At 47.2% G+C, this 25,888-nt stretch overlaps 1 protein-coding gene across 1 annotated transcript in view; it reads left to right on the plus strand.

Moving 5' to 3' along the window:
- The window catches only part of LOC139227970 (ADAMTS-like protein 3), a 61,752-nt gene extending 53,624 nt beyond the window's left edge, over positions 1-8,128 (plus strand). Inside the window, exons 9-11 of the mRNA XM_070859129.1 lie at positions 4,060-4,169; positions 5,942-6,156; positions 6,942-8,128. Of these exons, the coding sequence (XP_070715230.1) occupies positions 4,060-4,169; positions 5,942-6,156; positions 6,942-7,057 (441 nt within the window). The 3' untranslated portion in view covers positions 7,058-8,128. The remainder of the gene's footprint in view (positions 1-4,059; positions 4,170-5,941; positions 6,157-6,941) is intronic.
- The last annotated feature ends 17,760 nt before the right edge of the window (positions 8,129-25,888 follow it).

A 25,888-nucleotide genomic window follows, 5' to 3' on the forward strand; every position in this document is an offset into this window, starting at 1 on the left:
ACGGAAAGGTCTAAATCCTGATCTGATTACACTGGTGCTCCAAGATTCCGCGGCCACAGAAGCTATTGTAGAAGGAGGAGTTTTCTCCATTTACTATATCTGCGGAGACCAAACCCTGTGGACATGGTATTCTGCTTGGGGGTCAGGTGACGCCAACCTTTAATCCCATTGGCGTGCAGCTCAGCATTCACACCCTCTGTACCTTGTGCAAATCGGCAGCAGTTGAAACGTGCAAGGTGGGTGTAGTATAGTACTCCCCCAAGTAGACTACTGTGGTAATGCAACGGCTGATGTATATAATAAAAGGACCATAAGAACTAAAGAAATAGGAGCAGGAGTAGGCCACATGGCCCCTCGAGCCTGCTCCGCCATTCAATAGGATCATGGCTGATCTGATCATGGACTCAGCTCCACTTCCCTGCCCGCTCCCCATAACCCTTTACTCCCTTATCGCTCAAAAATCTGTCTCTCTTCGCCTTCAATATATTCAATGACCCAGCCTCCACAGCTCTCTGGGGCAGAGAATTCCATAGATTTACAACTCTCTGAGAGAAGAAATTTCTCCTCAACTCAGTTTTAAATGGGCGGCCCATTATTCTAAGACTATGTCTCCTAGTTTTAGTTTCCCCTCTGAGTGGAAATATCCTCTCTGCATCCACCTTGTCGAGCCCCCTCATTATCTTACAAGTTTCAATAAGATCACCTCTCATTTTTCTGAACTCCAATGTGTATACGCCCAACCCCCTCATCTCCGGAATCAACCTGGTGAACCTTCTCTGAACAGCCTCCAATGCAAGTATATCCTTCCTTAAATACGGAGACCAAAACTGTACGCAGTACTCTAGGTGTGGCCTCACCAATACCCTGTACAGTTGTAGCAGGACTTCTCTGCTTTTATACTCCATCCCCCTTGCAATAAAGGCCAACGTTCCATTTGCCTTCCTGATTACTTGCTGTACCTGCATACTAACTTTTTGTGTTTCATGCACAAGGACCTCCAGGTCTCTCTGTACTGCAGCACTTTACAATTTTTCTCCATTTAAATTATCATTTGCTTTTCTATTATTTCTGCCAAAGTGGATAACCTCACATTTTCCCACATTATATTCCATCTGCCAAATTTTTGCCCACTCACTTAGCCTGTCTATATCTATTTGCAGATTTTTTGTGTCCTCCTCACAATTTGCTTTCCCACCCATCTTTGTATCATCAGCAAACTTGGCTACATTACACTCAGTCCCTTCATCCAAGTCATTAATATAGATTGTAAATAGTTGAGGACCTAGCACTGATCCCTGCGGCACCCCACTAGTCACTGTTTGCCAATCGGAAAATGACCCATTTATTCCGACTCTGTTTTCTGTTAGTTAACCAATTCACTATCCAGGCTAATATATTACCCCCAACCCCGTGATCTTTTATCTTGTGCAGTAACCTCTTATGTGGCACCTTATGGAATGCCTTCTGGAAATCCAAATACACCACATCTACTGGTTCCCCCTTATCCACCCTGCTCGTTACATCCTCAAAGAGCTCCAGCAAATTTGTCAAACGTGATTTCCCTTTCATAAAACCATGCTGACTCTGCTTGATTGAATCATGCTTTTCCAAATGTTCCGCTACTGCTTCCTTAATACTGGACTCCAGCATTTTTCCAACGACAGATGTTAGGTTAACTGCTTTTTGTCTGCCCCCTTTTTCAAATAGGGGCGTTTGTGGTTTTCCAATCTGTTAGGACCGCCCCAGAATCCAAGGAATTTTGGTAGATTACAACCAATGCATCCACTATCTCTGCAGCCACTTCTCTTAAAACCCTAGGATATAAGCCATCAGGTCCAGGGGACTTGTCCATCTTTAATCCCATTATTTTACCTAGTACTACTCCATTAGTGATAGTATTAAATTCCTCCCTACCTATAGCCCCTTGATTATCTATTATTGAGATGTTTTTAGTGTCTTCTACTGTGAAGACCGATACAAAATATTTGTTCAACATCTCTGCCATTTCCTTGTTCTCTATTATTAATTCCCCAATCTCATCCTCCAGGGGCCCAACATTTACTTTAGCCACTCTTTTCCTTTTTATGTACCTGTAGAAACTCTTACTATCTGTTTTTATATTTTGTGCTAGTTTACTTTCATAATCTATCTTCCCCCTCTCAATCATTTTTTTTGTCGTTCGCTGCTGGGTTTTAAAAATTTCCCAATCCTCTGGCCTCCCACTAGTCTAGGCAACATTGTGTGCCTTTGTTTTCAATTTGATACCCTCCCTTATTTCCTTAGTTAGCCACGGATGGTTATCCCTTCTCTTACAGTCTTTCATTCTCATTGGGATATATTTTTGTTGCGAGTTATGAAATATCTCCTTAAATGTCTGCCACTGCTCATCAACCGTCCCATTCTTTAGTATATTTTCCCAGTCCAAGGTCACATGACAAGTTCCTGTAAAGCCATCTTGTGTATGTGTGTGTTTGTGATGTTATAAAGAAGGGGATAACAAAGTGTAAATCAATGGGGTTTCGAAGATTGGCTATTGATCCCATGCTGATTCAGAACACTGGGTATTGGTTACTGGCTCCAATGAACTGCTAGCTGCCTTGCCTGCATGTGATAAGTGAGGTGAGACTGCCAGATGTTAAGTATCGCATATCACTGTGGATTTACGCTAAGCACAGTAACTTGCTTTTAAAAGTTTTTTCTGAACAAATGCTATTTTAGCGCTGTTTTTACACAGTATTTTGTAGTAATTCTATTGAGACGGAGATGTTCACAATTCCCAGACAGACTTGCTGGAGGATTTATATTCTCATGGCACAGCGTTTGGTTGAGGCTGGCAAAGATATTTGACCTTAAGGAGGCCTAAATGTTTGGAGGCCCTGCCAAAAGTTCAATGGAAAGGAATGAATGACAAATTCACACCAAGGAGCAGGCTCGAGGGGCCAAATGGCCTCCTCCTGCTCCTATTTCTTATGTTCTTATAAAGGGAGCAAAGAAAAATAGAGAAAAGTTCATTGAAAAATGTGAAGTGGGCAGCTCCAATACTGCTAAATTGACAAGAACGCATGCTGAAATCCACACCTATTTTGGCTAAATGTGAAAGGAGGGGACTGGTCTCTTGTGCAATTAAATGTGTAAAGATACAAGAGTGTAAAAAGGCACAACGGTAGGCTTCAACTTAGTGTTGCTACTATCAATATGATTATTGCTACTACTACAGGTACCACTACAGATACGACTAAATTCCCGTCCATCAGCTCAGTGTAAACGATGGGGCCGAGATGAATTCACTCCACTGTTGTCAATTCCGAACTAGCCTGGCCGCATCAGTCATCTGTATCCCTTTCTGTGACAAGTCACCCTCAGCATTGTCTATCCAGCGCTTCCTTGGTCTTCCTCAGCTTCTTGTTCCTGTATGTCTGCCCTAATTTCTCCTTATGTGGCTCAGTGTCAAATTTTTGTCTTTATAATATTCCTGTGAAGAGCCTTGGGCCAGTTCAGTATACTAAATGTGCTATATAAATGCAAGTTGTTGTTGTTGTACACTGCCCCAAAAAAGTACTTCATTGTCTGTAAAGCGCTTTGGGATGTCCTGAGGTCATGAAAGGCGCTATAGAAATGCAACTCTTTCTTTCTTCAGTTTTTTTTAATAAGCATTGTTTCTTGTCCAAGCAATGACCTTCTATATCATCCTTGATTCTTTGCATCCTGACTACTCCCAGTATTCCTCTCAAACAACTCATCTTTGCTGTTAGTATCTCTTGTTTGTGAATTTTTCTCATGTTCTCGGATCTATGTACAGTATGTGATGATTTGCTCCTGAGCATTCGATCTGGATCGAAGCACATGCCAAAAGGACGCCCCACTACAACCAAAAACAGTTTTGAGAATACACTTGCCAATTGGCTTTCATGCTTCAGGTTTACATTTAATGTTCTGTTACAAACTTTGGAACATTTACACTGTGCACTGTCGGAAAGCAGATTTCTCCAGACTTGGAGCAAGTGCTTTTTGCCCATTTTTCAGAAGCACCAACGATTCACTTCTTGTTTTGTTTGACAGTGTTCTGGTCGTTGTGTGGGTCACAGTATTGCTGTACAGCATCGGCCGATTGTATGTCACTACACAAATGGAACATCAACCACAGAATTCACCTGTGACAAAATAAAGAGGTATTCAGCAAATAAGAGAACACGGTTGCTGTAGCTTGTGACATCTCCACTCTGCAATATTTACCAATATATGACAACATTGTTGAAAATTATTTATGGATGGCATTGAATTGTTTTGATGTCCATTAATTAAATACTAGAAGTATTTTGAATTGTATTTTAAATGATCGCAAATGTCTTTTTAAAGTGAACTTTAGAATATTACTGATGTTAGTTTCAAATTAACAAAATTATTTTCAGCACGTTCTTGAAATGATGCAATGGGTATTGATATGCACTATTAATATGTATATTGATATGTGTTATTGATATCTATAATTAAATCGACATGTACTATGGATATGCACAGAAGATTTGGATATGCACTGAGGATATGTACTGTGGATATCTGTAGATAGAGGGATAGGGTAGCACTCACTCATTTCAGATGTCATTAGTAGACTGACTCCAGCAACTGCTCCCTCTGCTGGTGATTTCACACAGTTCCTTGGCTGGGTGGTTAGTGGAACCTTTGCACCCGATATTAGCCAGGTCACTGATTTATAGGCCCGAAAATTGGGGTTGGAGGCTTCCTGCGGGCCTCAAACCGAAAATGTTTTTCTGAAAGTACCTGGTGGTCCTGGAGGAACGTATACTTGCGGTCCGAGGCCTCCTTTCGCAGACCAGTGTATGGACCCACACATCCCAGAAACCTGGGATCATGTGGGCCTGAACCACCAATGGACGTGGAATATTCTCATTAATAATAATGGGAGCTCCCATTAAGATCAATGTTAATACTCCCAAAAAACACAGATACACAACACAAATTAAAAAAAAACACCTCACATATTAAAAAAAATTAATTGAAAATGAATTGAATTAAATGTTTTAGAAAAAAATGTGTTTGATTTTTTTTAAATATGTTTTAATGGGGTTAAAAATAAACTTTCCTTAATGGACAGGGTTTTTAATATAAAAATTAGCGATAATTTAATATTTCTGTGTTTTAAAACTCTTACACTGGTACAAGCTTTTACCAGGCGTTAGAGTTTGAAGGACATTCACTGGACATGAGTTGGGCATGCGCATCGCACGCCCAGAACCGGCATTTGTGAGGCCTCTTCGGGTTTGTGCGCACATCATACGCACCCAGAAAGGATGCAGTTTACGGCCCATTTTAACTAAATAAATTAAACTTGTATCTTTTGTATGGATTTCTGGGATTTTGGGCGGTTGCTTGGGGGTGGGTTGCATGCTGTCACCTGTCCATTTATACTCAGCCCACTGGTAACCGAATAAGTCAGATTTTGTCTTTATCACACGGAATTCCTGGGGAGCAAATTTCCTCGAAGGTGGGAGAAGCCCCAAGGAAATTCCCAGCCCAGGATTTTCCTGAGAATTTTTGCTGGTGTTTTAGGGATCACATTCCACGACTCAGTCCACTTTTCCTGCGTAAACGGCACACCAGTAGTGAGGCAATCTCCCAATGCCGACGGATCCTTCTGATGGGTGGTGGAGGTCTGGAACATCGCTGCCTGAAAGGGTGATAGAGACAGAAACCCCCACCACATTTAAAAAGAACTTTGATGTGCACTTGAAGTGCCGTAACCTGCAGGGCTATGGACCAAGTGCTGGAAAGTGGGATTGGACTGGACAGCTCTTTGTCGGCCGGTGGCCTGAAATAGCCTCCTCCCACGCTGTAATTGTCTATGGTTCCATGCACCTTTTTGAAGGACCCAAACGGCCCACTGCTGTGCCAATCATTTGTAATAATGTGTTGTAATCCACAGACCGGTTTCTGCGAGACGATGTAAATCAGAGAGATGTAACGTGCAGTGGAGAACGGGACCGTGGAGACAGTGTGCAGCAACATGTGGAAATGGCTTCCAGTCTCGACGGGTAACTTGTATCCATAACAAAAATAATAAGGCTGTGGCTGACCAGTATTGTGGATGGCAGAGACGGCCAATTACATGGCAGCGTTGCAATCTAACCTCTTGTGACAGTAAGTATATTTCTACCTTGTCTTGCATCCAAAATAAAAATTATATTCCATACCACACAGAGAAAGTCTGACTTCAATGTACAGGAAGAAATTCAATCTAAAAACAGTAAAGAAAGAAAGACTTGCATTTATATAGCGCCTTTCACGCCCATCGGACATTTCAAAGCGCTTTACAGCCAATGAAGTACTTTTGGAGTGTAGTCATTGTTGCAATGTGGGAAAAGCAGCAGCAAACTTGCGCACAGCAAGCTCCCACAAACAGCAATGTGATAATGACCAGATCATCTGTTTTTGTTTTGTGGATTGAGGGATAAATACTGGCCAGGACACCGGGAATAAATCCCCTGCTCTTCTTCGAAATAGTGTCGTGGGATCTTTTACGAACACCCGAGAGAGCAGAAGGGGCCTCGGTTTAACTTCTCATCTGAAAGACGACACCTCTGACAGTGCAGCATTCCCTCAGCACTGCAATGGAGTGTCAGCCTAGATTTTTGTGCTCAAGTTCCTGGAGTGGGACTTGAACCCACAACCTCTGACTCAGAGGCGAGTGTGCTACCCACTGAGCCACAGCTGACACTATAAAATGTAAAATCTATAAAAATCTATTAAAAAAAAAGTAGTTTGATTTCAACCTATCTTTGCTTTGACTAGAATTGTGCACAGTAAGTTGGGATCTCGAAACAATTTTCTTATGTGATAAAACTATGGCAAATGAAAAAGTGAATCTATTTCCATTCTTCACCCTGATAATGCCAGTTATTTAGATTTGGATACGTTGCTTTCAGCTTCTGAAGGAGAATGCACGGACACAATACGCTACTGTGCACTTGTGAAACGTCTGATGCTGTGCCACCTGAAAACCTACAAGCAGAGGTGCTGTGATTCCTGCAGAGTGCTTTAATTAGTATACGCCACTGTCCTCTGGATCGTAATCAATCTATAAAAGACTGTGAATCGGTTTATACAGAACTCCGTGTGGGTGAACGGACTACAGTACAACCTGGTACAAGTCGAACCAAGGAGGATATTTTAATAGTGTTGTAAACCTGCTTGTACATACAGAAATGCACAAAAGGTTTCCGTGCTGTTTGTTACGCTCGTCAAATATGTACCGGCAGATTCTTAAAACAAGAATCTCAACAGGTCTGCTTTTCAATCTAATATGCATTTGTTGTGCTTTAGTGTCTATATTTTTTCTAAGTTACAAGAGATGTGTGTTTAAGTTACATCACAGAAGTTGGTATGAGAATCGTTTACTTCCACCTGGGGCCAAACCTTTTTCTGAATGTCCAAGTGAGCTGATGTTTCACAGCTTTACAGCAAAGACCAGGAAACCTTTTGAACCCAGGTGAGTTACTGGCAAGAGTGTTTATCCCCTTTTATTACTGTAAACCACTTTCATTTCACATCTGCGTATTAGATTTTTTTAAAAATATTTAGGTGTGTAGATAGAAACAAACGGAAGAGAATGAAGTATTCAGTAGTTTAGATTGTTAACTTGTGCCGACAGCTAGTTCAGATGTGTTTGATCATCAGAGTAAATTAAGCAGCTAGTCTTCCCAGCGGGAATCCCGCATTTGAAGGAAATGCAGTCAGAGTCATTTGTAGGCTCGCAGTGTTGTAGGCTTACCCACCTGGTGCTGCCTTCAAGCATCTACCACCCTCTGCAGAATGAATTAATTGAATTTACTGTATTACAAAAGCAAAACACTGCGGATGCTGGCATCTGAAATAAAAACAGAAAATGCTGGAAATCTCAGCGGGTCGGGCAGCATCTGTGGAGAGAAACAGAGTTAACGTTTCGGGTCGATGACCCTTCGTCAGAACTGGCAAATGTTCGAAATGAACAGATTCTTGAGGAGCACTGAAAGGGGGAGGGGAGGAAAGAACAAAAGGGAAGGTCTGTGATAGGGTGGAAGACAGGAGAGATTAGAGAGACAAAAGGGATGATGGGCCGACTTGAGATGGTAATGGCAGAAGTTACTCTTGTTCTTGATTGTAAAGAAATATCACGTCAGCTACAGATAAACGTGTTTCGGGCGAACATATAAAGGATGATCTCACCGAGTGTGTCTCTTTTTTTGACTGCAGCATTCTATTTTTAATACAAGTTAGTCATTTATCAAGGTGTTGTCTCCAGCCGGGATGCCCAAGTTATAATGCGGGGTTTCTTCTAGTTTTATGTATTCATGCCTCAAGACACTCCTTTAAAGGAAAAGTAGGAAACCACTATTAATAAAATGTTTAACAGAGTGGACAGTTGTGATAGGCAATTAGTGGCACAAGTGCATTTTACATTACACTTCAGATATAAAAGGAAACATTCAAAAAATGCAAAACCCTTCCTGCATCTGGAGAGCCTCAAACCACTTTCAGTTACACTGCTAATAGTTGACCCTTTACTGTTAACCTAATGTTGCTGCAGTGAGTTGAGGCCTCAGTTTTACACAGACAAGTAATGTGTAAAATCCTAGGACTTATAATCCTAGGTTAGAATCGGCATGTGGGAGTTTTCTGTGTCAGCCCGTTATAAAAACCACATGCAGAAAATGCTCCTTGCATTCGTTATTAGAAGAGTCAGTCATACATTGTAGATCTGGCACTTTTAGTGTTGAATATTTGTGATGATTATAGCCATATAAAAATGACTCGATTTCACCAATTGTAAGCCCCAAATAATAACTAAACAGTACAATATGTCTACTTTACAAAGTTTTATGAAGAAGTGACAAATGCAGTGAATCGATTGTACATCGACACTTCAGATTCTCTGCGTTTTAGAGATAATGTTCAGAGGATACGTGGGGGAAAAAAAAAACCTCAGCCTTTCCTGTTGACTCTTTGTAAATTGTAATTTTAAACACCTCAGGCGGTGGCGCTAAACGGGCAGTATCAGATGTGCCGCCCGTTATACGCAGCGCCCGATATTCAGTTCTGTTTACTGCAATGAAAGGGTACGGAGTTTTTGTCTGGAACTGTTCACATGAAACATTTGCCCTCAAAGTAATAGTAAAAATGGTTTCTTGTAACAACTTGATGAGTGATGAGCTGAAAAAAAGCTCAGATTTCAGTGTTATTTATAACCTGTTAGCACAGTCTGCAATGTTTTTATGTAGTATACCCCAATTTTCAGCCATTTTCATCCCTTATTTTAAAAAAAGGTCCCTCATTCCATGACAATTCTTCAGCCAAGGGAACAGTTCACAAAGTGAGGCATTTCCAGGCTCTCTTACTGGGCTGTTGTGTGAGACGTACCCAAGTGACTCACTCTTTGATCTTTCTTCTCACTGTTGGGCTTAACCTTTGCCTGGCACTTTCCCCGCCACCCCCCCCCCCCCACCCCCAGCAGCATTCAGATACTTGCTGTATAGAGAACAAGTGAAAATCGCCCCTTATCTCTGTAGCACGTGTTGGTGCCGACGTTCCATTTAAGCTAATACAGAAACAAAATACTGCGGATGCTGGCATCTGAAATAAAAACAGAAAATGCTGGAAATCTCAGCAGGTCAGGCGGCATCTGCGGAGAGAGAAACAGAGTTAACGCTTCAGGTCGATGACCCTTCGTCAGAACTGGCGAATGTTTGAAAAGAACACATTCTTAAGGAGCACTGAAAGGGGGAGGGGAAGAAAGAACAAAAGGGGAAGGTCTGTGATAGGGTGGAAGGCAGGCGAGATTAGAGAGACAATAGGGATGATGGGCCGAATTGAAATAGTAATGGCAGGAGTTGAAAAAAGGTTAGCCTGGATAGTTCCCTTTAAGCCACCAGGCTGTGCAGCTGTCTCGAGGTACCACGCAACCGGTGAGCCGCCTTCCCAGTGTAAAACAACGCGAATGCGCAGAAGTTGGAATAGGCCGCGCGCCCCCCCCCAAAAAAAGGGGAACATCGGTTGGTACGCCAATACTCTGTATCACTGTGCACAACGTGTAGCTGAAATACCCAAGTAAATTGATATAATTAATTACATATTACAACTGCAGGGTCCTTATTTTAAGCCTTTATTCTTCCCAGTCGCTGTGTTTTCTTAAAGTGTTGACATATGTTTAGCCCTAATGGGCTTTATTAAAATGCATATTCTGGCTACAATAAAGATGACAGTATATTTATTTTTATTATTCATTGAATCAAATGTGAAATGCAAAATTTAAAGTAGCACAGCAGAGAAAACATTATTAGATCCATGTTTCCTGATGTAATAAGACAGCCTTGAATAGGGTTTGATATTATGGAGCATAAGTTACTGCTGGTGCTGCAGAAACAAGTTATCAGGAAGTAATTACTCTGAATCTTCCAAGAAGTTCCATTTACCATTAAATAACAAAGTGAGAAACATAATCCCGGATCTAGATTTGATATTTTTATAAATCAGTGGATGATCATAATATCCTAGAGTTCTTTCTTACAATTAATAAGAGGATGGGATTCAAAAATATCTTGTTATGTTAGATGCTAGCTTACAATGTCAAATTACAATACAGCAATTTTTGTTCTGAATTTTGCTTGCTAAAGGGATTCCTTTATAAAATGTTGGTATTCCGAATGCTTTCTGTTAACCAAAGGTATTGAGGGATATGGGCCAAAGGCGGGTCTATGAAGTTGAGTCATAGATCAGCCATGATCCCATTGAATGGCGGAACAGACTCGAGGGGCTGAATGGCCTCCTCCTGTTCTTATGTTCCTAACAAAAGATACAGTGAGTCCTTTACATTGCCTTTAATATCAAGTGAAGAAATTGTTTGCTGCTAATTACCAAAATAATTGAAAATCTGGCTAAAATGGGGAGGAAATATGTTCAAAGGGATTTACAGTAATCTAGTGAATGCATGGTTACAGAGGTAATCGTGCAGGGTATTAGATTCAGTCTGGACATTTGTGATGATAAATTAGAATGATTAACAAAGGATTTCTGTAACTCAGTTGGCAAATAATTAAAGTGTATGTTCAGCAATAAGGCATATGTTTAAGTTGAGTGTAACAGTATTATATGTGATGGAAAACATTTATTGTCTGTTCACATACAGTTGTGCATTGATGAGTGCTCCAATTATGTTCCTGTATACAGCTGTTTTAAGTTGGTCTTTTCCATCAATAGGACACTGGGTACTTGGGGGGAATACCCTGCGGTTTTACATTCTCCCATCATTAATGGGTCTTGACCTTTTGCAAAAGGTTATGCATAAATTAAGGAAAAATAAGTGTAACATATTACTTGTACATATTTATTTTCTGTTAAGTGCAATACTGAATGCTGTACATTGTGTGTTATAAAGAATATTTTTGTTGGGACTTTTAATATTTTAATACCAAAGCTTCTGTTTAAAATTGCTTTTCACTTTCTATTTAAAGTTAAAATGCTTATAGCTGCATCAAGCACTTGCCCAATTTTGTCTAAGTGACTTTCTTCTTCTTCGGGCCGTGAAATGCATGCTGCTTGGAAATGACATGATCCCAAGGTCAGGGTTCCTGTCTGGTTGCCTATAATTGTACTATAATGTAGGGGTGTCCAAACTGCGGCCCACGGGAAATCAAGCCGTCAAAGACTACTTGGTCTTATCTGCGCCTATGTTTCTTATTCACCAGTTTATCTGGTTAGAATTCTGTGCTCCTAGGGTTTTGGAAAGGTGGATTATCCTGAATCAGAACACCAAAATCTGCTAGTTTCGGCCTCTTGACATATCTGCAAATGTCCTCGCTGCTCTACTTGACTTCTGTTCCTCCCAACAATTTAAAATGTTCATTATTGTGTTTAAACCCTTCCATGGTCTCATCTTTCCCTATCTCTGCAACCTTTTCCCTAACCCTAATCCTACCATAAAGTCTCTGTTTCTCTGACCCTTTCCTTCGCCTCACCATTGGCAGCCGTGCCTTCAGTTGTGTGGGCTCGAGAGTGACAGCTGTGAAGAGGGTGACTGGATTGGACATCATCAAGGTCCAGGTCGCTGATTGGAGCGTGGGCAGCTACAGCAGGAGCGGCGACGTTGGGGCACAGGAGTGGCGAATTATCGTGGAAAGACGTGATCGGAGCCCAGGAGAAGCGTGAGTTCAGAGGCAGCACGGGCCAGCCCACACTGCGATATGTGTGCTCACAAGGTCCATGCAGCAGAGCTGGTCTCCAGTTGTCTTGGTTAATCCTTGCCACTGGACCAAGACCTAGCTCTGTCAAGCCCGTGTGGTGGCTGATGTGCAACGGCCACCACACGTTAAAAAAATGCACACACAGGCATCTTCCACCCTTCAGCATGTAGTTCGGGACCTGGAATATTAGGTCCTTCATTGAAACACCTGTGAAGTCATCCTTTTTTGGCGAGGAAGCAAGCCATCCTCGATACGAGGTAGCGCTATGATAATGTGTGGGCTCCAGTCTCTGGAGTTCCCTCCTTAAACACATCCCGCCTCTCCAGCTCCCTCTTCTATTGATCAAGCTTTTGGGTTGTTTCTCTTAATTATCTTTTCCTTTGTCCATTTTTTTTTGTCTTGCTACACCTGTGTGAAGTACCTGTCTACATCAAAGGCACTATGTAAATGCAAGTTGTTGGTTATTGTTCAACTTTGTACGTGGCCCCACAGCTCCATGGTGACGAGGCCCACCAAGAGATGATGTTTGGACACCCCTGCTATAAGGTGCAGCAAGTTAGGGTTGTGCCTAATGTTTCTAACATTGCTTCACAGCTCCTTACATTTAGAGAGTTGTCATGCCAGAGACATTGAATATTCATATATTTTGTAATACTCGCTTCAGCTTACAAAGTTACAATAAACCCACATTGTATTGCAAATATATAATCATGGAAACAATATTTGTGCTGTGTATGTAATCCAGGTTTGTTGTGTGACTATTTTTTTTTACTGCAGTTTAATAAAATTGAACTTTTAACCACCAATATCCATTTTCTAATGAATTAGAAATCTTTATTCTCGTCCATGAATTGTGATTCCTTCAGACAACATATTTTGAATCTGTCTGCCCATTATTGCATTGCTAACAAATCTGTTAACACCTAGGGGGAGAAATTCGGCATGTTAGCACTGCCAGTTAGCGCCTGGTGCAAACTTCAGTCTCGCCCCCTGCCTTACCGCATCGCACCGACAGCGCCAGGGAGTGGAGGCATGAATCAGTGAGGGGTGGGGCACAGGTCAGGCTATAACCATCTTCATAGATGCTGCCAATTCCACTCCTTGCTCAGCACATCAGGAACATGGATGAGTTTAAACTAACTCCTGTTGACTGTTAGTAGACTTGCTGTGTGAGTCTCTTTCAGAACGTGACTTGCTGCGACCTTAAATGTAATTAAATCCACTGGTGCACCGTGGCTGCAGTGTGTACCATCTACAAGATGCACTGCAGCAACTCACCAAGACTTCTTCGGCAGCACCTCCCAAACCTGCGACCTCTACCACCTAGAATTTAAAGGGTAGCAGGTGCATGGGAACACCATCACCTCCAAGTTCCTCTCCAAGTTACACACCAACCTGACTTGGAAGTATATCGCCGTTCCTTCATTTGCTCTGGGTCAAAATCCTGGAACTCCCTCCGTAACAGCACTGTGGGAGTTCCTTCACCATGCAGACTGCAAGAAGGCGGCTCACCACCACCTTCTCGAGGGCGATTAGGGATGGGCAATAAATGCTGGCCTTGCCAGCGACGCCCACATCCCATGAACAAATGTTTTAAAAATTATTGCATTGCAATGTTTCTGGCAGCTGTTCCTTCAGGTTTTGCTGAAATACACTCAGCAGATATTTGTAAGTCAAGAGAAAAATTCACCAACAAATGGGAAAATTAGAGTTTCCTCCATTATTCAATTCAGCACTAACAAATCCTGCAGTAAATTTGCTACTGCGCAGTCTAGGGAAATTCTCAATTCGGTTTTCTTGGAATTGGCCGTACTGAGGAGAATTAGGAAGTAAAATCTTATAGCCATGATTTTCCACTTTTTGAGATTGAGAACTCTCTGAGAGGCTCCAGGAAGCTTGATCTCTAGGGCACTGCTGTGAGCAAAACCCAGGAGAAGAATCACAGTGGCGCTAAAATATTGGCCCTGAAATCCCGGCCTCCCCGGGTCCGTACGGAGTGTGTACGGGCCGGGGAAGGCATCGCAAAAGCCAGTTTTCAGCGCACAATGTACTTGCGCTGATAACCGGCTTTTCTGATCCGTCAAGCTGGAGCTTGACCGATCCAACGCATCTCAGAAGCGAGGATATTTGTACGGGCAAGATTGTGGGATTTACCCATACCTTGCCCAGAAAATGTCCTCAAAATTCCTGCGCCTGAAAAAGCAGGCCCATAGCCTACAGTTACAGGCGCAAGTGTTTAAAAACACACAAACATAATTAAATTAAATAAACACATTGTATTGTTAAAAACTGCCCACTAAGGTAAGTTTATTTTTAACCCAAATTACAAAACTTTAAAAAAAAATTGGAAATATATTGTTTTTTTCTAAGGCATTTATTAACGTTAATTTCAATTAATTTTAATTATGTGAGGTCTGTTTTTTATTTTTTATTAGTGTCTGTGTGTGTTTTTTCCCCCCATTAATAGCAATGAGAACTCGTAGATACAGAGTACTCATTGCTATTAATGGGAACCTGTGAGCTACCTACCTGATTGGCTGAGCAGTCACACGTAACTGCACCATCTGCGTGGGAACCTGGAGGACGGAAGCGCGCTTCGCAGCGCGGGAAGAGAAGGCCTCCCCACCGGAATCCCACGCTCCTCTGGGACCACCAGGTAGATTCGTAGAAATGTTTCAGGTCGGAGGCACCCGCCCGCGGAAAGCCTCCGACTGCAATTTCAGGGCCATTGTTTTGTTTTCATTTGCTTTGAACACTTCCACTTGCTAGTTAGAAAAATATTGGGAGATGGGAAAATGGCCGTTTGACTGACAGTCAAGAATCATCCAATCAGCGTGGGGAGGCGGGGTGCAGTGTGTATGGACGCATTGGGTGACCAATGGCAAGAGTGTGGGGGCGGGTTGGGTGGTCATGTGATGAAACCTCCAGGAATACATCCAGCCAGAGTTGGTAACCCAGTGTCTGAATCTAGACCAACAGATGGGTTGAGAACTTTGTCACTGTTAATATAATTTAAGGACCGAAGAGAAATTTTATTGCCAATCTCGATTCAGATCCTAGTACAAATATAGCATGAAACGGCGCATTACCTACCGCAGTTTGGATGATGCCACTCAGTAGCTCAAAGCAGAGAAGGTTGAGAAATGATAATGTCACGGCTAGTGTGAGAGATTCAGGGACCTGTGAATCCACTGGCTTCTCCGCCACATTCTCTGCACAAACCCACAGGAGTGCTGTGGGAGGCCTGAGTATTGGGCCAGGCCCCACCCTGCCCTCACTCCACGTTTCCAGTTAGGCATGGAACCTCCATCTGCCCCAAACACGGTCCCCTGCATCACACGGGGGGGGGGGGGGGGAGGTGGTAGCCGATGGAAGGACTTCCCAGGCCGGGATATTCCTCTGACCCGGCCCAGCTTAAGTCAGGAGAACTTAAGGCATTCCGGCCTCCCGCCCACAGAGTACGTGGGTGCCCACCTGGGCTCCCGGAAGAATTATTCTTGCCTTCCCAAAGCATTGGACAGCTTTACAAATGGGGCACTTCAGGCTTTGGGTGGGAATCTCCAGGAAAAATTACAAATAGGTAAGTGATATTTCACAGAGGCAGCAGACCAGTGTGGGAGTAGCAGCGGGAGCTGAGGCGGAGGCTCCAAATGTAAGGCTCAACAGGCAACATTCGAAAGGACGTCAGAGTTTAAAAGTGACGTTGGCACAAGGGAAGTAGCTGATTGGTGGGTGTTTTTTTTTCTCTGTTATGTTAGTACTGAGTCTTTAAATAAAGGTTAGTTAAATCAGCTAATTGCTGAGTAGCGGCTGGGTGTTTTGTGCTAAGGTTTAGAGTCTAGTTCTACTCGATAGTTGCGAGCGTAACTCGAGGGATGGCAGGGCAGCTCAGTCCCGTGGATTGCACATCCTGTGGCATGTGGGAAATCCTGGATGCTTCACACAGCCGGGGCGACCATGTGTGCAGGAGGTGTCTCCAGCTGCACCAACTCGAGCTCCGTGTTTTGGAGCTTGAGCGGCGGCTGGAGTCACTGCGGTGCATCCGCGAGACTGAGAGTAATGTGGATAGCACGTTTCTAGAGGCGGTCACCCCGCAGCTTAAGACTGTGCAGGCAGAGAGGGAGTGAGTGACCGCCAGACAGAAGAGGAGGATTAGGCAGGTAGTGCAAGAGTCACCTGAGTCCATCTCACTCTCCAACCGGTACTCTGTTCTGAGTACCGGTGAGGGCAATGGTGGCTCTGGGGAGTGCAGCCAGAGCCAAGTCCACGGCACCACGGGTGGCTCAGCTGCACAGGGGGGAGGAAAAAGAATGGAAGAGCTACAGTGGTAGGGGATTCAATAGTCAGGGGAACAGACAGGCGTTTCTGCGGCCAAAGACGCGACTCCAGGATGGTATGTTGCCTCCCTGATGCCAGGGTCAAGGATGTCACTGAGCGGCTGCAGGGCATTCTGGGGGGAGAAGGTGAATAGCCAGAGGTCGTGGTCCACATCGGGACTAATGATATAGGTAGGAAGATGGATGAGGGCCTGCAGGCAGAGTTTAGGGAGCTAGGAGAGAGATTAAAAAAAAGCAGGATCTCAAAGGTAGTAATCTCCGGATTACTCCCAGTGCCACGAGCTAGCGAGTACAGAAATAGGAGGATCGAGCAGATGAATACGTGGCTGGAGAGATGGTGCAGGCGAGAGGGCTTTAGTTTCCTGAGGCATTGGGAACGCTTCTGGGGGAGGTAGGACCTGTACAAGCCGGACGGGTTGCACCTCAACACAGCAGGGACCAATATCCTCGTGGCGGGGAAGGGGGTTGCTAGTGCTGTTGGGGGGAGTTTAAACTAGCTTGACAGGGGGATGGGAGCCCCCCTCAAAGTGAGTTTGAAGGAGAGAGAAAACAAGCAGGAAAAAAAGATAAAAAAACAAATTTAAAGGCACTTTGTCTAAATGCACGTAGCATTTGTAACAAAATAGATGAGTTGACGGCACAAATAGATACAAATGGGTATGATCTGATAGCCATTACGGAGACGTGGTTGCAAGGTGACCAGGACAGGGAATTAAATATTCAGGGGTATTTGACAATCCGGATGGACAGACAGAAAGGAAAAGGAGGTGGGATAGCTCTATTGATAAAGGGTGGAATCACTGCAATAATGAGAAACGATATTGGCTCAAATGATCAGGTTGTTGAAAAAGTTTGGGAGGAGATAAGGAATAATAATGGGAAAAAGTCACTGATGGGCGCAGTCTACAGCCCTCTAACAGTAGCAACTCTGTTGGTTGGAGTATAAACGAGGAAACAGTGAGGGCTTGTAAAAAGGGAACAGCAATAATCATGGGTGATTTTAACCTCCATATTGATTGGACAAATCAAATTGGCCAGGGTAGCCTTGAGGAGGAGTTCATAGAATGCATAAGGGGAAGTCATGTTTGACAAATTTGCTGGAATTCTTTGAGGATGTAACGAACAGGATGGATAAAGGGGAACCAGTGGATATGGTGTATTTGGACTTCCAGAAGGCATTTGACAAGGTGCCACAGCAAAGGTTACTGCACAAGTTAAAAGTTCATGGCGTTGGGGTTTATATATTATCATGGATAGAGGATTGGCTAACTAACAGAGAACAGAGGGTTGGAATAAATGGTTCATTCTCGGGTTGGCAATCAGTAACTAGTGGGGTGCCGCGGGGATCAGTATTGGGACCCCAACTATTTACAATCTATATTAACGACTTGGAAGAAAGGACCGAGTGTAACGTAGCCAGGTTTGCTGACAATACAAAGATGGGAGGAAAAGCAATGTGTGAGGAGGACACAAAAAAAATCTGCAAAAGGACATAGACAGGCTCAGTGAGTGGGTAAAAAATTTGGCAGATTTAATGTTGGAAAGTGTGAGGTCATGCACTTTGGCAGAAAACATCAAAGAGAAAGTTATTATTTAAATGGAGAAAAATTGCAAAGTGCTGCAGTACAGCGGGACCTGGGGGGTACTTGTGCATGAAACACAAAAGGTTAGTATGCAGCTGTAAAGGGTATTGGTGAGGCCACACCTGGAATACTGCGTGCAGTTTTGGTATATCTGAAAGGATACACTTGCCTTGGAGACAGTTCAGAGAAGATTCACTAGGTTGATTCTGGAGATGAGGGGGTTGACTTATGAGAAAAGGTTGAGTAGGTTGGGCCTCTACTCATTGGAATTCAGAAGACTGAGAGGTGATCTTCTCGAAATGCATAAGACTATGAGGGGGCTTGACAAGGTGAATGCAAAGAGGATGTTTCCACTGATAGGGGAGACTAGAGCTAGGGGGCATAATCTTAGAATAAGAGGCCGCCCGTTTAAAACTGCGATGAGGCGGAATTTCGTCTCTGAGGGCTGTGGATCTGTGGAAATCACTGCCTCAGAGAAGCTGGGACATTGAATAAATTTAAGACAGAAATAGGCAATTTCTTAACTGATACGGGGTTATGGGGAGCGGGCAGGGAAGTAGACCTGATTTCATGATCGGACAGCCATGATCGTATTGAATGGCGGAGCAGGCTCGAGGGGCAGTATGGCCGACTCCTGTTCCTATTTCTTATGTTCTTATGACAGTTCGTCTCCCGAGCGCTGCTGCTGGTAACTCGGGATAAAACACATCGGCACGTCGCACGTGTGCACTTTCCATTCTGGGACTGCCTCCAGCTTTGCCTGCGGGAAGTGAGAGCGCGGCGGCCATGTTGCACGCCAACCTCGGGACATGTCATTTCATCACCGAGCGGGTGAGGCTGGTGTGGGTCTACCTGCTCCAATGGCTCGCGCATTGACCAGCCGGTCCTCAATCTCACCAAGGTGGTGCCGACCTCCCCGGGGCTCGGAGACGAGGGGGGACACTGAGGCTGGCCTCCGTCCGGGAATTTAAACCGACTCGACTCAATCTACATGGAGCAACAAAGCATCTGGGCTACATTCATCAATTTTGACAGTAAAACAGCTAATCAGATTCATCAGAATTAGTAACATAGATTAAAGTTGTCAGCTCTGGTTATGCAGCTCCTGACACATAATATGAAGGCTTTGGACCAAACGTCAGAAAGGTCAGTAACATACTTCATAAAGGGACAGCAGGTAGGAAAATAGGCCAGTATTTAAAGGGGAATTCCTGTTTCCCAATATAATAATCCTCCTTAATAGTGTTTTTGTTTGTTTTTTCCACCCCTCTCTTGAGGTCGCTGACTCTCACTGGGATACAGGTCCCACACAAACTGACTCTCACTGGGGTACAGGTCCCACACAAACTGACTCTCACTGAGGTACAGGTCCCACACAAACTGACTCTCACTGGGATACGGGTCCCACACACACTGACTCTCTCTGGGGTATAGTCCCACACTGGGGTACAGTCCCATACATACTCACTCTCACTGGGATATGGGTCCCACACACACTAACTCTCACTGGGGTACAGTCCCACAGACACTGACTCTCTCTGGGATATGGGTCCCACAGACACTGACTCTCACTGGGGTACGGGTCCCATAGACACTGACTCTCACTAGGGTATAGTCCCACACACACTGACTCTCACTAGGGTACAGTTCCACAGGCACTGATTCTCACTGGGGTATGGGTCCCACACACACTGACTCTCACTGGGGTACAGTCCCACAGACACTGACTCTCAATGGGATATGGGTCCCACACATACTGATGCTAACTCGGGTACAGTCCCACACGCACTGACTCACTAGGGTACAGGTCCCACACAATGACTCTCACTGGGGTACTGGTCCCACAGACACTGACTCTCAGTGGGGTATGGGTCACACACACACTGACTCTCACTGGGGTACAGTCGCTCACTGGGGTATAGTCCCATACACACTCACTCTCACTGGGATATGGGTCCCACACACACTCACTCTCACTGGGGTACAGTCCCATACACACTCACTGGGATATGGGTCCCACACACACTCACTCTCACTTGGATATGGGTCCCACACACACTCACTCTCACTGGGGTACAGTCCCATACACACTCACTCTCACTGGGGTACGGGTCCCACACACACTGACTCTCACTGGGATATGGGTCCCAAACACTGACTCTCACTGCAGTACAGTTCCACACACACTGACTCTCACTGGGGTACAGTCCCACACACACTGACTCTCACTGGGGTACAGTTCCACAGGCATTGATTCTCACTGGGGTACAGTCCCACAGACACTGACTCTCAATGGGGTACGGGTCCCACACACACTGACTCTCACTGGGATATGGGTCCCACACACACTGACTCTCACTCGGGTACGGGTCCCACACAATGACTCTCACCGGGGTACTGGTCCTACAGTCACTGAATCTCACTGTGATACGAGTCCCACACACACTGACTCTCACTGGGATACAGTCCCACACACACTGACTCTCACTGGGGTACAGTTCCACACACACTGACTCTCACTGGGGTAAGGGTCCCACAGACACTGACTCTCACTGGGATATGGGTCCCACAGACACTGACTCTCTCTGGGGCACAGGTTCCCAGGCACCGATCATCCCCGAGTGACCATTCTTCATGTGAACCTGGACATTGTCAAATGATTGAATATCAGGTGATTGAATGTCATATGATTGATCACATATCATATGATGAATCTTGAGAAGTACACCCAACCAGAGTTGACGACTCCAGTCTGTATTTGTAATTCAGATGAATTTGATTAGATGTTCTACTATTAGGATTGATGCATATTTAATAAACCTTGTCCTTTTCCCCTTGGTCTCTGTTTCACATCTCTTGCTGTTGCTGACAGATGATCTGTGCTTTACAAATACTGTTCTTTACTCTTTACTAAACTGCATGAGTGAGACCGAAGGTCAATCTCCCTTTGAATTTCCATCATATCCTGCACAACAGCTCCCTCTGGTGCCACAGCTGAGATACAGCATCACACATGCAAACCTGTGCGTCTATATCACAGACTCATAGAGGGAAAACCTTCGTACGTGCCCCCATTAGCGCCAGTAGAAGTCACTAATGGGATGCTAGACCAGTATCGGCGGAGCGAGGCGAATCCAGCGTCACGCGCCAAATCCGTTCCCCCACCCCCTCGTAGCACCGGCGGTAAGACGTATCGTCGGGAATGTCAATACCAGGTAGATCGTGATGTCAGTGAGTGTTTACCGCTCACTGACCGCCCGGTTTGCAAAATTGATTCTCATCACTTGCCTCAGCGCCTGGAGTAAACACCGATAGGGAGAGCTGGCGTGCAGCATCAGCAAGCCGGTTCCAGGGACGTTATTTAAAGGGATCATCAGTAATTGCTCACAGCTGTTGGGGTACTGATGTTTTAGTGGGTTCTTTTGTCAGTTTCACCCATTGCAATAATTTCATTCAGTAATTTCAAGATTCTTTTGTATCGGGACTCTTTTGGCAACTAAAAAGTAACTACATTTATTCTTCAAAGATTCAAACCACTACACTTGGTAAACTAATGGAGGCTGTACTGGCATGACACCTCACCCTACGGCAGAGGGAATGGAGGCAGTGAGAAAGACATGTGTGCAGAGGAAGAAGGAGGGCCATCAGGGCTCTCAACAGAAGGCCTTACCCTCCGACGGTATTCCGAGAGCAGTTCTCCTACCTCCAATTAAGCGAAGAGCAGTGCTGTAGAAGGCTCCGCTTCACCAAGGAGATGGTCATAGAACTCTGCCAAATCCCCATCATACAATCCCTGTCTCATGACGTATCACAGCATCCTCCTGGGCACAAAGATGAAATGAGAGAGACCACAAAATATCCAAAAACCATTCATAAATTTATCGATAAACATATCACATGAATTCTAATATCTAATGACGCGTGTGCCTGTCATAGTTGAATAGCTGTCATTGTGTGCAAGATGTGGGATGTGGCTGTTGCTAGGTAGAGATTGTTGGTGGGTGAGTGCATTGAGCAGTGTGTGAATATTGTGGTTCAGATGGTGGTATGAAGCATTTGGTGAAGCATTCACTTACCCTGACCACGGGAGTGAAGTTGTTAAATTTCTTCCTGCAATGTGTGTGGATCCTGGGGACCACAGTGCTGCCGGAGACACTCTGCCCGAGACACATTGCCCGAGGGCCCGAGACACACTGCCCGAGACACGCTGCCCGAGACACACTGCCCGAGACACGCTGCCCGAGGGCCCGAGACACACTGCCCGAGACACATTGCCCGAGGGCCCGAGACACGCTGCCCGAGACACGCTGCCCGAGGGCCCGAGACACACTGCCCGAGACACACTGCCCGAGACACACTGCCCGAGGGCCCAAGACACACTGCCCGAGGCACGCTGCCCGAGGTCCCGAGACACACTGCCCCAGACACGCTTCCCGAGACACACTGCCCGAGACACACAGTCCGAGACACTCTGCCAGAGACACACTGCACGAGACACTCTGCCCGAGACACACTGCCCGAGACACGCTGCCCGAGACACACTGCCCGAGGGCCCGAGACACACTGCCCGAGACACGCTGCCCGAGACACACTGCCCGAGGTCCCGAGACACACTGCCCGAGACACTCTGCCCGAGACACACTGCCCGAGGGCCCGAGACACACTGCCCGAGACACTCTGCCCGAGACACACTGCCCGAGAGCCCTAGACACACTGCCCGAGACACACTGCCCGAGAGCCCTAGACACACTGCCCGAGACACACTGCCCGAGACAAATTGCCCGAGATACAATGCCCGAGGGCCCAAGACACGCTGCCCGAGACACGCTGCCCGAGACACACTGCCCGACACGCTCTGACCGAGGCACTCTGCCCAAGGGCCCGAGACACACTGCCCGAGACACACTGCCCGAGGGCCCAAGACACACTGCCCGAGACACACTGCCCGAGGGCCCGAGACACACTGCCCGAGGGCCCGAGACACACTGCCCGAGGGCCCAAGACACACTGCCCGAGACACTCTGCCCGAAGGCCCGAGACACACTGCCCGAGAGACACTGCCCGAGACACATTGCCCGAGGGCCCGAAACACGCTGCCCGAGGGCCCGAGGCACACTGCCCGAGACACACTGCCCGAAGGCCTGAGACACACTGCCAGAGACACACTGCCCGAGGGCCTGAGACACTCTGCCAGAGACACACTGCCCGAGTCACACTGGCCGAGTCACACTGCCCGAGGGCCAGAGACACTCTGCCAGAGACACAGTGCCCGAGTCACACTGCCCGAGGGCCAGAGACACTCTGCCAGAGACACAGTGCCCGAGACACTCTCCCCGAGGGCCCGAGACGCACTGCCCGAGGGCCTGAGACACTCTGCCAGAGACACTCTGCCCGAGACACTCTGCCCGAGACGCACTGCCCGAGACACGCTACCCGAGGGTCCAAGACTCACTGCCCGAGACACTCTGCCCGAGACACACTGCCCGAGACACAGTGTCCGAGACACTCTGCCCGAGACACTCTGCCCGAGACACACTGCCCGAGACACGCTTCCCGAGGGCCCGAGACACACTGCCCGAGACACACTGCCCGAGACACTGCCCGAGACACACTGCCCGAGACACGCTTCCCGAGGGCCCGAGACACACTGCCCGAGACACACTGCCCGAGGGCCCGAGACACGCTGCCCGACAGCCCGAGACACCCTGCCCGAGACACTGCCCGAGACACACTGCCCGAGACATGCTGCCCAAAGGCCCGAGACGCACTGACCGAGCGCCCGAGACACACTGACCAAGACACAATGCCCAAAGGCCCGAGACACGCTGCCCGAGGGCCCGAGACATGCTGTCCGAGACAAATTGCCCGAGATACAATGCTGGAGACAAGCTGCCCGAGACAAGCTGCCCGAGACACAATGCCCAAGGGCCCAAGACACGCTGCCCGAGACACGCTGCCCGAGACACACTGCCCGAGTCGCTCTGACCGAGGCACTCTGCCCAAGGGCCCGAGGCACACTGCCCGAGACACACTACCCGAGGGCCCAAGACACACTGCCCGAGACACACTGCCCGAGGGTCCGAGACGCACTGCCCGAGACACACTGCCCGAGGGTCCAAGACTCATTGCCTGAGACACACTGCCCAAGACACGCTGCCCGAGACACACTGCCCGCGGGCTCGAGACACACTGCCCGAGACACAGTGTCCGAGACACACTGCCCGAGACACTCTGCCCGAGACACACTGCCCGAGACACGCTTCCCGAGGGCCCGAGACACACTGCCCGAGACACACTGCCCGAGGGCCCGAGACACACTGCCCGAGACACACTGCCCAAGGGCCCAAGACACACTGCCCGAGACACACTGCCCGAGGGCCCGAGTCGCACTGCCCGAGACACACTGCCCGAGGGCCCGAGACACACTGCCCGAGACACTCTGCCCGAGGGCCTGAGACATACTGCCCGAGACACGCTGCCCGAGGGCTCGAGACACACTGCCTGAGACACACTGCCCGAGGGCCTGAGACACACTGCCAGAGACACACTGCCCGAGACACACTGCCCGAGGGCCAGAGACACTCTGCCAGAGACACACTGCCCGAGACATACTGCCCGAGACAATCTGCCCGAGGGCCTGAGACACACTGCCCGAGACACACTGACCGAGACGCACTACCTGAGGGTCCAAGACTCACTGCCCGAGACACTCTGCCCGAGACACACTGCCCGAGGGCCCGAGTCGCACTGCCCGAGACAAACTGCCCGAGGGCCCGAGACACGCTGCCCGAGACACACTGCCCGCGGGCTCAAGACACACTGCCCGAGACACTCTGCCCGAGACACACTGCCCGAGACACGCTTCCCGAGGGCCCGAGACACGCTGCCCGAGACACGCTGCTCGAGACACACTGCCAGAGACACACTGCCCGAGACACACTGCCCGAGACACGCTTCCCGAGGGCCCGAGACACGCTGCCCGAGACACGCTGCCTGAGACATGCTGCCCAAGACACAATGCCTGAGACACACTGCCCGAGGGCCCGAGACACACTGCCAGAGGGCTCGAGACACGCTGCCCGAGTCGCACTGACCGAGGGCCCAAGACACACTGCTCGAGACACTCTGCCCGAGGGCCCGAGACACACTGCCCGAGTCACACTGCCCGAGGGCCTGAGACACGCTGCCCGAGGGCCCGAGGCACACTGCCCGAGACACACTGCCCGAAGGCCTGAGACACACTGCCAGAGACACACTGCCAGAGACACACTGCCCGAAACACACTGCCCGAGGGCCTGAGACACTCTGCCAGAGACACACTGCCCGAGACACGCTTCCCGAGGGCCCGAGACACACTGCCCGAGACATGCTGCCCAAAGGCCCGAGACGCACTGACCGAGCGCCCGAGACACACTGACCAAGACACAATGCCCAAAGGCCCGAGACACGCTGCCCGAGGGCCCGAGACACGCTGTCCGAGACAAATTGCCCGAGATACAATGCCCGAGACAAGCTGCCCGAGACAAGCTGCCCGAGCCACGCTGCCCGAGACACACTGCCCGAAACACGCTGCCCGAGGGCCTGAGACACTCTGCCAGAGACACACTGCCCGAGACACACTGCCCGAGGGCCAGAGACACTCTGCCAGAGACACTCTGCCAGAGACACACTGCCCGAGACACACTGCCCGAGACACTCTGCCCGAGTGCCTGAGACACACTGCCCGAGACACTCTGCC

Source organism: Pristiophorus japonicus, chromosome 17 (genome assembly GCF_044704955.1).
Source record: "Pristiophorus japonicus isolate sPriJap1 chromosome 17, sPriJap1.hap1, whole genome shotgun sequence".
NCBI classification, from domain to species: domain Eukaryota; kingdom Metazoa; phylum Chordata; class Chondrichthyes; family Pristiophoridae; genus Pristiophorus; species Pristiophorus japonicus.